A 12827-nucleotide genomic window follows, 5' to 3' on the forward strand; every position below is an offset into this window, starting at 1 on the left:
CAGGGGAAACTCTGTCCGATTTTCTGCAAAATTACCGATGAGGCTTACTTGGGAGACTTGCTCCTAAGCGCCGGTCACAATCTTAAATTGGGTCGTGACAGCCAAACAGGCTAGTAGTCGTGAAGTCCTGAACTTAGAATTGCAAGTTTAAAAGTTAAGAACAGTTGGTCCTGAACTTTTATGAGTAGAAGGGTGTTTTCGTTCGGGCAGGTACAGTTTATTAAAGCAGTGGCTGAAGACTAAATATATTTTAAACAGTAACTTAAAAGTAAATACATATGTTATTAGTGGCTAACCGTGCACTCTCCTGGAATGGAAGGGTATTAGTCCAAGCCCAAATTCCATGTAACGGGCCGGATGAAAAACAAACAAATTGAGCCCACATTCATCCATTTTCTTGCGTAAGAATTCTTGCCAAATTCTCCTCTCTACAGTCTTCTCTTCCCGCATCTCATTCCCCCATCTTCTCACTGTTCTCCTGTCCGAATCAAGGCTGTACGTATCCATTTTTCTACACATTCTCCCCTTTATTTTTATATATAATTAGGCCAAAACTTTTTGTCCTTTTTTTTATTGTTGCAATCATGGTAATGGGTTAAGGCAGTGAATTTTGATTTATAATATTGTTGCAATTCTTAGAACAAACCCTTTTCCCTTTTTGTTGTGATATTTAATGGGTAAAACTTAAAATTTAGTAAATTCGTTTGTAATGCTGTGTTTGCTCGGCTGTGATGTTATTGTTCCTTGTGTTTTTTGCAAGTTTGTGTTTTTTTACGACTGTGGTATCCGCACCAGCTTGTGCGCAGCTCGACTAATTCCATGGGATACTTGCGACCTCCCACCAGCAATTTAGGTACTAGGTAACTTGGTCCATGATGGCTCGTTAATTAGATGGAAGAAATCGTCTAGTGTTTTTGTCTCCATTGGGATTTGAACCTGGGACTTTATGGTTATTTTCTTTCAAAGTTATAATTGCTCAAATTTGTGATGGGTATACTAAGTTTGCTTTAAGAAGTAAGAATCAGCTATCTGAAAATCCAGATGGACTTAGTTCAAGTGGTAAAGGTTGAGGGAATTGAGACTTTGGTCACAAGTTAGATGCTTGCTTCATGCGAATTAAGCCTGTTATTGAAGTGGGGAAGGGTAGAGGGGCGTGCCCATTATACCCGAGTTTTGGAGGTTGTAGTTGGTCCTAAGAATTGGCCCCCGGCAGATTTCTCGATAAGCAAAAAAAAAAAAAGGACGGGCTTACCCCGTGCAGGAGGTGCTCCTTTGCTAGTACAGAGTAGGGGAAATTGGGTGTCTACCATACCTGGCCTTTCTGTTGAATTTTTGAAAATCTAGATGACTAATTACTGATACTTTTGTGCTCCCTCCACCTCTAACATGGATCCCCCACTGCTGTTTTTGCTTCTTCGGATTACCTATGTTTTCTTGCTGTCTGTGTTCATTATGCATCATAAGATTTGCCCCCGAGGCTTTGATCTATTCGTAAGAGTGCAGCGTGTGATGGGTGGTTTATGTTCACACCATAGGTTCCAACTCTGCCATAGATCAAAGCCTAGTATTTAAGTTAGTAGAGAAGATAGAGGGGCGGGCCGATCAGCCACCGAGTTTCGTACTGTGTGCCACTAGCCCTCGAGGATTTCTCGATTATAAGAAAAAACAAAAAATATTCACCATAACATTCGTGACTCTGTTTGCATCTGGGTGCCCATGATATTCCAAGGAATGATCCAATTTCGTTTAATAGTTGTATGTCATAACTCATAAGCTCCTTTCGTTCTATCTTATGTCAGATTAATTCCTTAAATTGCAAACATGTTTGCATTTTGTTCATTTGATGGTTGTTATGTATTCACTTCATTAATCTTTTTGGCAATTCGTCTACCCATCTAATTGTTTTTTGTGTTTATAGTTGTTCTTTTCCATGCATGATATATAACTGCTCAAACATTATGTACTTTAAGCTTAAAGTTCCAGTAAACCTTGGCACTTTTGACTGCTGAATAAACGAAAATGAAATGGCTGGTTGATGGATATGAAGTACCCTTTCTCTTTGAATGTCATACTACCATAGTTCAGTTCAATCTTATTTTTGGTGAGACTTTTCCTTTTAAGATATCCAATTGTTTTGGTTGATCAAACGGGCACACATTAACCAGTGGACGATCAGCTGACCTTGTATGGTGGTAATTCCTTTATTTGTTTCCCTTTATTTCTTAATACTAGATGGTTCATTATCAAGAGGTATACACCAAAGCCTAAGAAGAGTTTCATCTTATTGATTTGTACGAATGGGTTTGTCATATGTGCTCCAAAAATAGACAAAAGCAGCAAAATCATTTGCAATTATTCTATTGACATTCACAAATTTCTCTCTTTCCATGTGGTCGCTGCTTGTCACAAGCTCTGTCTCTTCTACATCTCCTACGCGTGTTCTCCAACTCTTCAGTATACCTGAATTCTTTTTAGCCACTCTTGTTATTTGAGTTTAACTTTGAGTGGATCATGAGATGGTTGACATTCTCCCTAGTCTCTGTACATAAGAAGCACCTAGGAATGTATTAGTTTCCTTTGCCTCAGTTTTTCCTCTTTGGTTCCCATGCCTCCATCCAAACAAAAAGTTGACCTCCCTAGCTCTTTGCATGTTTCCTGTCACCACTGAAAAACATCCACCCGAAGGAAAAATAACCTTAAGTTTGCATTTCTGTTTGCCATTTTCCTGAGATCCATCTGTGCATTTAGTTGCACTGTATGTTCACTTTTGTTGTCAGATTGTTTTTATTCTGCTTACAACTCTGACCTCCCATTTCAGTTTAGAACATATTTGTTTTGGGTTATGATTTCTTGTTGTTGACATTCTTTCCTATATCCCGTTTTATCTAAGTGGAGCTGAAGAGTCTCCTTGTCGGATTACTACTTTATTATTTCTGAATGAATCAATTAGATTTCCCTGTTTCTTTTTTCAGTGGCCTATCATATTTACTTTTGCATGTGCTTGGTCTTTCTTATTAGTAAATGTTGTTGGATATGTATATTTTTTAAAGATTTTGCTGTCTAGCGTTTGTTTAAGACTGTTTATACACATACATATACAACCACATGAATCAATCCTGCAATCTGGTGACACTGGGTTTGAACAATCCTGCACTTATATTGATTGTCTAGTTATTCTCTTCGTAATGAAAACTTAACATAAGAAAAGAAGAGGAAGTGTTCCAGAAGTACGTCATGCTGAATCTGTATGATTTACTGCTGCATTTTGTTAAACGTTATGTTGCCTTTTGCCTTCATTGAGAATCAAATTTTCTCATATTGCCTCAAGTTGTCAATTTATATGACTAATGAATTGATTTCAGATACTTGTGAAGAGTTGCTGTCGCCATGGGTGAATCATTCACTATACAGATCAGCAGCAATTTAGTCAAACAACTTGCTGATGATGGTGAAAAGCTGAAGAAAAAAACAAGGAAGCCAAAAACAAAGACACAAAGAGAGAACAAATCAGCGCAGGCTAATGTGCATCAGAAGCCAATCTCTAGTGATCCTGACGTAGTGAAGGGGCCTGCTGCTACAGGATGGCCTGTTCAGCCTCCTTTATTCATGCCAGTCCCGCCTCAACCTCAACCTGCAATCACAGAATTAGATGCTATTCGATCTGTCCTAAAAGAGAGTGAGAAGGTTTTGGAGAGGTTGCAGAAACAGGAGGAAAATATGTTGCAAGAAGTGACACAGAAGGCGAAGGATCTACACGATAAGGAGTTCAAGCTTCCGAATCAAAAGCCTATCCCCTGCTTGGATGAGAGAGATGCTTGTGTGAAATGCTACAAGGAACACGAAAAGGATCCCCTAAATTGTGCTAATGTGGTTCAAAATTTTGCAGAATGTGCTCGCAGAGTTAAGAAGCAAGTCGGCTTGGTGGATAAGTAGATTTAACTCACAAATGATATTTTACAAGTTGGTTACCAGTTCAGGGTCACTCCCAACTTCACTTGGTGGAAATAAGAAAAAGAACTCTAAATTGTTTTAACCATGTAGACTTGAAGAAGCTTATGGTTTTTGCTTTTTGTCCTCTTTCATGGCTTCTAAATTGTGGATGCAATGATTTTGTGGCACTTGCCATTTGCCAAAACGAAATTTTCCAAAACAGGTATTGCTGGTGGTTTGACCGGAGAAAACCATAAATATGGTAAATGATGGACTTGTTACTTTCTTTCTTTATCCTAAAATCTTTGTTTTATTTTCTCTTAGGGTTCTACTGGTCTAGTGGCATGAGCGTTATCCGTGGTGTGTACGTTAAGCGCATGTTATGGGGTTAAACCCGGTCATTGACTATATTTAAGTGGAGAAAGATAGAGGTACCTTGCTTGTGCTTCTAGCCCTGGTGAACTTTTCAGTGAGAAAAAAGGGGATCTTTAGACAAGTAGATGGTTGAAATCACTATTTACTTTTCTTGTCTAGTTTATATTTGATTACATACATGCTTATACATATATTATACATGAATTATATAAATTATATATTTATCGGTTATTTTTAATTTAAGCGATTGGGTGGGTAGCTACTTATTTTTATATATCAGCAAAAATATTTCATTTATAATTATAACTAGTAAATTTGTTCGCGCTTCGCGTAGTCGCTAAGACATACTAAATAATTTTATAAATGATTTGCTGGTTTATAACAAATTTAAACTGCAGCTATTCTTGTGACAAAAAAAAACACCTAAAATAACATACATCTTGGTTAATTCATTAATTTGCTTTGGTTAGCATAATAACATGCACAAAAGTGAAAATGAAATATGTTTAAATGTATAATGTTTTTCAATTATTCAATTGTCCTACACAAAAGAGATGGATAAAAATATGCAATTAATTCTCCTAAAGTCTTAATATAGATAAACTCATGGACTACCTTTTATACTAAGAACTTGTGAAGTAGTGAAAAGAAAAATCTGAAATTTTCTTCTTTTGGCATGTTCATAAGCAAGAAAATATTTCTGCATTTACTGTATCCTCTGGCAAAGCTGCAAGTGATTGCAACCAAAGTATGAAAGTAGCATAAATACTTTTTTAATTTTAATATTGTAAAAAGTCATGAAGGCAAAATATCCAAAAGCTTGACACCTTTCTTTTCACATAGAAAAATCAATACTTGTTTTGTGTAAACTATAGCATCTACCCGAAGCACGCGTCAAATTAACTTGTCATGTATATATTTTGCATCCATAATTTCAAACAAACATTCAAAAGACTATGTATAATAATGATGTATCATACATACATTTAAAAGATATAAACCTCATAAAGGCAGAAATATGGTTTACCCCTGAAACTTAGCACGAATAACCTTTTACACATCCAACCTTTTCAAAATGTATCTAAGACAAATGAAATATTATGTGGAGCAATTTACTGCATTAAATTAAATAATTTGCTCGATTTTACGAATAAGCTGGATCCTCTGATTACAGATAGACAAAAGAATTACACAAAAACGAAGAAGAATAAAACCCAATATCATAGTAATTTACTGCATCAGATTAAACAATTTTCTCCATTTCCCTCTCATTGGTTATAATCTGTTTGGCCAAGCTTCTTTTGAGGCAAAAATACTTTTTTTTCTAAAATGAAGGTGTTTGGCCAAGCTTTTAAAAGGAAAAAAAGTAATTGCGAGGAGAAGCAGAAGCAGTTTTTGAGAAGCAGAAAAAATAGTTTATTTCCGAAAGGATTTTTTAAAAAAATACTTTTGAGAAAAATACATTTAGGAGCACTTTTTAAAACTTAAGCCAAACAATAATTGCTACTCAAAAGTACTTTTCAAATTAAATAGTCAAACACAAACTGCTTCTCACCAAAAGTATTTTTTTTAAAAGCACTTCTAAAAATAAGTTGATTTTAGAAGCTTGGCCAAATAGGCTATTAGTCCGAGAGAGTTACAGCACCAGCAGCTTCATCATTCGACTCATATAAACTGTCAACGGATATTCGATCTGATTGCATACGAAGCCTGGCTAGACATCTTCTGCATTAAACAAAGGATGAGGAGACTACCCAAAAAATTAATGCACATTCAACTATCTACCAATAAGGGAATCTTGTTGAAACCCAAAAAAATAATAAAAAATTCTAAGCGTTTGAGTTGAAACAGTTTTCAATAAATCGTTGTCTAAAAGCATATCCCTCCTCATTGCCTTCACAGTTCTTCATTGCCGTTGTTACTCTTCATTGGTCTCTACTCTCTTCTATTACAACAATTATATGGAAAGAAAAAAGAGCAAAGCAATGAGAAGAGAAGAAGAAAAAACAGCGAAGAGAGAGAATGTTACCAAGTATCGAGTTCCATGTTTCAGTTAGAAGGTAGTGACTTATACAATGCATTTGATGGGATTTTCTCTGATTTTAGCTTGAGGGGAAATTTGTTTTGACTGATTTTTTACGGTGAAGAGAGAATCCCAAAGTCACCAGATTTTCTTTAATCCTTCTTTAATGCATCATTCAATGCAATCTGAAAATTGAAATTGGGAAGTTATTCTCAATTAAAACAACCCCTCATTTGTCTTTGTAACTCTTCAGAAAAAGGCAGTTACGGAAGAAAGAAAAAGAAGAGCATAAATTTGCAACTCTTCGTAAATAAGGAGTTATTGAGAAATAAGAAAAGAGCAACAATAGAAAAAATTCAAAAAATATGAGAAAAAAGATAAATAGCTTTCTTGGCTTATTAGATGTGCCACATCAACTCTTTCATTCCCAGCTTTATATTTATATATAGATGCTTTACTACATAAGTAGCAATACATATTTAAATCGAAAAGCAGCTATATATAAAAAATAATAGGAAGAGAGGAAGGTAGAGGAGCAACAGAAGATTAACTACAAAATACAAGTTTCTATCTGAATTTATATAAACAACGACTATAAATAAATCCTAACCTGCAAACCGAGCTGTTTACCATTTGAACTAACTGAGTTCTAAAATAAACCGAATCTGCAAACACATGGCAACATACTTTAATTTGTAAAAGTAAACATTTGATAACCTTAGTTTATTTAAAACACATAGTTAGAATGAAATGGACTTGCATACAGAGAAAATGATATATACAGGATTAAATAGCTGTTCTTTCCACTCTATATATAGTCCTTGACATACAGATAACCAAACAATTGTATGCAGAATCAGTTATTGCAAGAGTAAGTCACACTATTCGCTTGGTAAAGTTACTTATAAATTATTTATCTACAATAATGTAATTCAAAAGTCATAAATCCAATAACATACATAATAATCTTTGCATACGCAAATATGTTGGAAGTCAATCTTTGCATTATTGATCGGGTAAACTCTTTCATATATTTCGGATCTCAGTTGTACTTGTTTATTTTTTGACATATTCAATCCACATTTGTGAGATGTTTCGATACATCAAATCTATGGAGACTTGTTCTTTAGTTTCACTTGTTACAGTGACAAATGCAATGCACCATGCATAAAAATCTACCTTTGATAATTATTCGCAGAAATTCGATGTGCATGATATATATCGCTGCAAGCAGAGCATAAAAGTGTAGAGAAAGAAATTCTAACAGAGGAGGAAGTTGAACTACTATCCAATATCAATTTCTGAGACTACGATAAAAAGCTAAGGTAATCTAAACTTCATATCAGTAAACTATATATAAAAAATATTTAAACATATTATTATTGTATGCATGATTTTTAGACAAAGAGAAGTAACAGAAAGTTGAACTACTATGCAGTACCAAAATATAAGGCTACAATAAAAATCTGGTACAGTCTAAACACCATAACATTAAACTATATATAAACAGCATTTATAGATATTGTTGTTGAAGGCGTGGCCTATTTTTTCCCCCTTAGTTTGTCTAAAGATATCAGGATTCATCTAGTTGTTATCTACTGCAAGCACGAAAAAACAACATTTATAGATATTACTGTAGAAGGAGTGAGTTTTGTAGGAAGAGAAAGAAGAAGGGTAGGAGGCATGACTTAGGATTAAAAAGAGGCATATCTTTTGAATAAAGGAAAAGAGCAAGATATAAGAAAATTGCAGAATAAATTTCCTGGTTTTACAATATTGATGTGGGAAAAGTATGTTTCTGATCATTATGCTTTTGTCGCTTTGTTAAATGCATATTTCGGACTTCAAGCAGAACCCAAAGGAAATGAGCAGGCCAAATATAATAATAATAATACTAATGTAGGAAGAATCTTTATATGTAATCAACATCTAAAGACACTGTTGTCGAACTTTGCTTCCAAGTAAAAAAGCAGTAATGAGGCAAATAATTATAGTAGTTCATGGTAATATTTAGACATTAGTTATATTGTGTTAAAATCATATAGTAGTGAAGAATTTTATTTTTTTACAAAGTTTAAAGTGTTTTAGAATCTTAACATAATGTTTACATCCTTAGTTATTGATTTGGGAAGAAAATTAGAGTATTCCAAAATATTCACACCAATGGTTATGAACTGCGCTAAAAGCGTAGTAGTGAAAGAAGTTTTGGATTGTACCTCAATCTCTTCATGGTATTTTGGCACCCCAATCTTTGGTTGTCCACACTTATACAGTAAGATTAAGATGTAAACAATTTTAGAAGAATAAGTAAACGGCATAAATGGTAAAGATTAACTTTGAAAGGATTACAAACAGCGGGGGAAAATATATTTTGTTTCCTAGACTTCATTGCATTTGGTGAGGAAAACTGTGGCGAGGGAAAAATCTAGAGGTTAGCAGTGAACAAACCGGATTTTCCTTTCCCCTAAGAAAATAAATAAATAGAACAAAGAAGTTAGAGAGAGTTGTGTTTGAAGAAATTTAACAAAGGTCAAGGTAGCGAGAAGTTGTAGAAGGAAATTAAAAATTAGAGATGAATCGATAAGTAGGGCAACAGTGAGTAACAAATCCTTGCGGGAAGAAAACTATGGTTGTGGCCTGTGGGAAGAGGCGGTTGTGTATGTGAAGCGGTAAGGTTGTAGCGTGAGGAGTCTTTTGTTGTTGAGCGGTTAATCTTTAGGTTTTAAAGCGGTGAATTTTCTGTCGTTAAAAGTGAAAAAACGTAGAGGCAGAAAAATGTATTCCCTGCCCGATGAGAGAGAGTGCCACGTAACCGGTCGAAGGCCTTCTATTATATATTTATATAGATATAGATTTAAAAGGTTGAACTTTAACATTTTGAAAGATTTTTATACGATATCTGTTGTAACATATCACTCGTCATTTTGCTTATCACCGATCAAAGCTTGTTGTAGAAGGTTACATGTAACTAACTTTTAAGTGATTTAATAGTTTGAAAATATTATACAATATTTAAGAACAAATTTCAAAATTCTTAATACATATAAACATCTATGAATCGAGATTAATTAAATAAAGATGTTTAAAAGAAACTTTGTATTGTACAATTTGACTATATTAATAAATTTTAATAGTTGAGGCGAACACTTAATGTCTTTATTTACCTTCACTAACTTCAAATCCTAGACCTAATTTATGTAAGATTTTCACCTAAAATGAGATTCTCTAAAATAATATGTCCAAAGTAAAATAACTAGGCCTTATCCTTGAGTCATCCAACACAAAGAAATTGTCTCCAAAATTGTTGCCTCAAGTAAAATATTTTTCTAAAGAGAGTTTTCCACTCCTGTTACATCATAGGAAAACGCCCTTGGATGAAGCATTAAGCTCATATTTTTCCTAGTTGGCATCTACTCTTTTACCACCAAGGGATATTGTAGGATGAATACAATGCCATCATGTTATAGCTAATTCTGTTCAGAAGGCGAAAAGAAGAAACATGGCAGGAATTTTATAAGGATACAGATTGAAAAATGCATATAACTCACAGATGAAGCAACAGGTATCAGTCCATAGAATCTAATAATCTATGCAACTGAGGAAATCTATCACAAATTGACTATATAAGATACAGTCAATTAAAATTTGAAATGAATTCCGAAGTTGGAATTTGAAAACTAGACACTAGAATTGCTTGGATATACAAGAGAAAATGCGCCATTGTTTCGGTGAGAGGTGGTCTGCCTCTACCTTAATCATTTTCTATGTTTGTTTCCCCAAAAATGTTTTCCTGTGAAGAAGTTAGGATAGGATCCTTGTGGGGGAAAAAGCATCAAGACAAGTAGAGAAACTCTTCCTTTCTCCTTGTAATTCTACTGAATCGAAGGATGTGGTTTTTTATGGTTGTTTAGTTGGTATATTGTTCTTTACAATAATTTGAAAAAAGAACCTTCCCACACTCATTTGAATGATAATCAGGATTTCAATGTTAATCGAAATGAAATAAATCTAGGTAAAATGAAGCCAGCAATAAGGTGAAGCATTGATATCAAGACATGCCAAATATCGGATAGCAACTTGGATCATGAAGCTTTAAGATGGATATGAAATTAGGAAAATTCAATTAAGAAAATATTAATTTTTTTATAAACATTTATTTATATAGCTCTGATTCCTAACCAATAACCTTTCATAATTTAGAGCTCTTTATGAGGAAAGGACTACACAAATGAAGGGAGTAGATTTTAACACATCAGTATTCGTTGCCGTCCATTTGACGGTTCAAGGTAAAATGAAGCGTGTAGTAGTTTAGACACATAAGAAGAAGAAAGCTAAAGCATACATATCAATGTTGGGATAAAATAAATAATCTCGCCCAGGAATAATATCCACAACAAATAATAATAACACAAGAGAGTAACAATGACACCAAATATTTTAGCGGGATAAAATACAATATCCGAGTGTAGCAATATTACCACTATAATATTACAACTCAGTAGTGTCAAGAGACTACTACAACTTTGAAAGAAATAACACTCTTTATATAAAACACTTCACTACAATATTACTACCACTCACTAGTTATCTCACAGACAACAATCTGTGGATTACTCTCTCTAACTTCTATTGTTTCTCTCTTATTTTGGTGTGTCTTAACTGAGAGGGAATCATCTTTATTTATAGGTGTAAGCACGTGATTTTTGCTTCACGAAAATTACTCCAAAAGAAAAGAAAATCAAAAATATACGCATAAGTGTTTTTTGTCATTGGGTGATTGTTTATTAAATGTTAGTTTGGGGGTGTGTAAATTTATTTATTTTTATTTAGGAGCTTTTGTTTAAATTAAAGTAGAAAAAACAAGGGAAAATGAGGATACTCGGATTGGGCCCAGAAATTAAAACAACAGGCCCAAACCAGCTGCATGTATCCAGTCCAAACCAGGCCTGCCCAGGCACGACCCCAAAACGACGCCGCATAGGGCGTTCCATCTGAGCCATCCATCCAGGCCAATCCAACGGCCCAGGACCCCTTTCAGCAACCCGTTTCCAAACCCGACCCAGTAACCGGTTCAACCCAACCCCTCACTTAAACCAAACGACCCCGTTTCTATACCAAACGACCCCGTCCCGTCCCTCACCAGTGGATCCAAGTCGTTGAGATCATCTGATCTAACGGCCCAGATCTAATCCCCTACTCGGTATATAATCTCCCCATCACACCCCACGCCCCCCAAACCAAACCCCACCTTTCACCCCACTATTCATCATCGTCCCCAGAACCCCCTCCTCTCAAACCCTAGCAACCCTAGGATTCCCCCGCCGAAAGCTCGGCAACCACGGTTCCGATGACCACCAAAATAACACCCCCGATGCACCCAACCATCCTGAACATGAATCCATTAACCGTTCACCTCGAATCACCCCGTAGCTTCTCGAATCTTCAATCGAAGATTCGAGCAAAAACCAGATCTACACCCACTGACCCCAAACTCACACCAAAGCATCTCCTGACCTCCCTCACCCCCCTGAATGGCTTTGTTTTCGTTCAAATCTAACCAAAGAGGCTCGAACCCCTAACTCGAACCTCAAGAACCCTAGAACTCAGATCTATGGGGGTCTGTCCGAATCAGTAACAGGATCAGGGTCTAATAGACTTTTACGGAAGTGTTCTCAGTTGAGAACACCTCGATTAAAGTCCATTAGACCCCAAAATGACCTGGTCCGAGTTCGAGCTTGAGTCAGTCTTAATTTCATATTCCTGAGGTAATTTTCCCTTTTCCTTTGTCCTCCTGTGAATTCTATTTGTCTTTCGTGCCTGCTTTGGTTTGTTTTTGATTTTTCTGCCCATGTGTGTGAATTTTGAGTTAATGTTTAGTTTGTTTTGTGGTTTTGATGATTGTTTGCTGTATATTATAGTTTGTGTAGTCGTTTAAATAAGTGTCATCAACTGAATTCACTTGAAAGATTAGAAAATCAGGAGTTGAATTTCAGTGTGATTACTATGCCTATTTCTTTTATTTTATGGTGATACTTGTATCAATATGACCAACTCGTACCCTTTAATTGGCACCCATGTTTGATTGAATTGGAATCATTGGCTGAATTTAGGCTGAAAATTGGTTGTTAGTTATGGAAAGCTAACAGATCCACCTGAAGTCAGCATTGAGTTTAAGTTAAGTAATTAGTAGTCAGTGATTAGTTGAATTCAGAGAGGCTTATATACTGGTCATTAGGAGTTAGGGTAATACAGTAATATGCAAAGGTTAAGGGTAGTTTTGGCATTTAACAGAGCTTGGTCAGGCATTAACTTAAGAACATGTCAAGTGGTAATTAAAATACTATTAGCCTAATGACAATGGGGAACAAAACATAAGAGTATGGGAATTAAATGAATACTTTAAACCTATAACTCTTGATTAGAGTAATAAGACAGGCATGGGGGGGGGGGGGCTGATAAGTTTACTTCAAGAAAGATGCCTTTAGGCATGGGGAGTTAA

At 35.3% G+C, this 12827-nt stretch overlaps 1 protein-coding gene and 1 long non-coding RNA gene across 3 annotated transcripts; one reads left to right on the forward strand and one right to left on the reverse strand.

Moving 5' to 3' along the window:
- The first annotated feature begins 387 nt into the window (after window positions 1-387).
- Window positions 388-4224, forward strand: LOC104245473 (uncharacterized). The gene is made up of 2 exons (XM_009801081.2): window positions 388-495; window positions 3363-4224. Exon 2 carries the CDS (start codon window positions 3388-3390, stop codon window positions 3931-3933), a length of 546 nt encoding a protein of 181 aa, XP_009799383.1. The 5' UTR covers window positions 388-495; window positions 3363-3387; the 3' UTR covers window positions 3934-4224.
- Window positions 4225-5409: 1185 nt separating this feature from the next.
- On the reverse strand, window positions 5410-9007 carry LOC104245472 (uncharacterized). 2 transcript variants are annotated; one of them, XR_011403773.1, is made up of 3 exons: window positions 8545-9007; window positions 6939-6993; window positions 5410-6250 (listed from the first exon to the last, which is right to left on the reverse strand). It is a non-coding gene; the product is annotated as an uncharacterized lncRNA (long non-coding RNA). The 2 variants fall into 2 exon arrangements; XR_011403772.1 differs by having other exon boundaries at window positions 5410-6513.
- Between the last annotated feature and the right edge of the window lie 3820 nt (window positions 9008-12827).

Source organism: Nicotiana sylvestris, chromosome 11 (genome assembly GCF_000393655.2).
Source record: "Nicotiana sylvestris chromosome 11, ASM39365v2, whole genome shotgun sequence".
Taxonomy (NCBI): domain Eukaryota; kingdom Viridiplantae; phylum Streptophyta; class Magnoliopsida; order Solanales; family Solanaceae; genus Nicotiana; species Nicotiana sylvestris.

Excerpts from the sequence above, each read along its gene's own strand:
- LOC104245473 (XM_009801081.2), top strand. The coding sequence starts at position 3,388 with ATGGGTGAATCATTCACTATACAGATCAGCAGCAATTTAGTCAAACAA.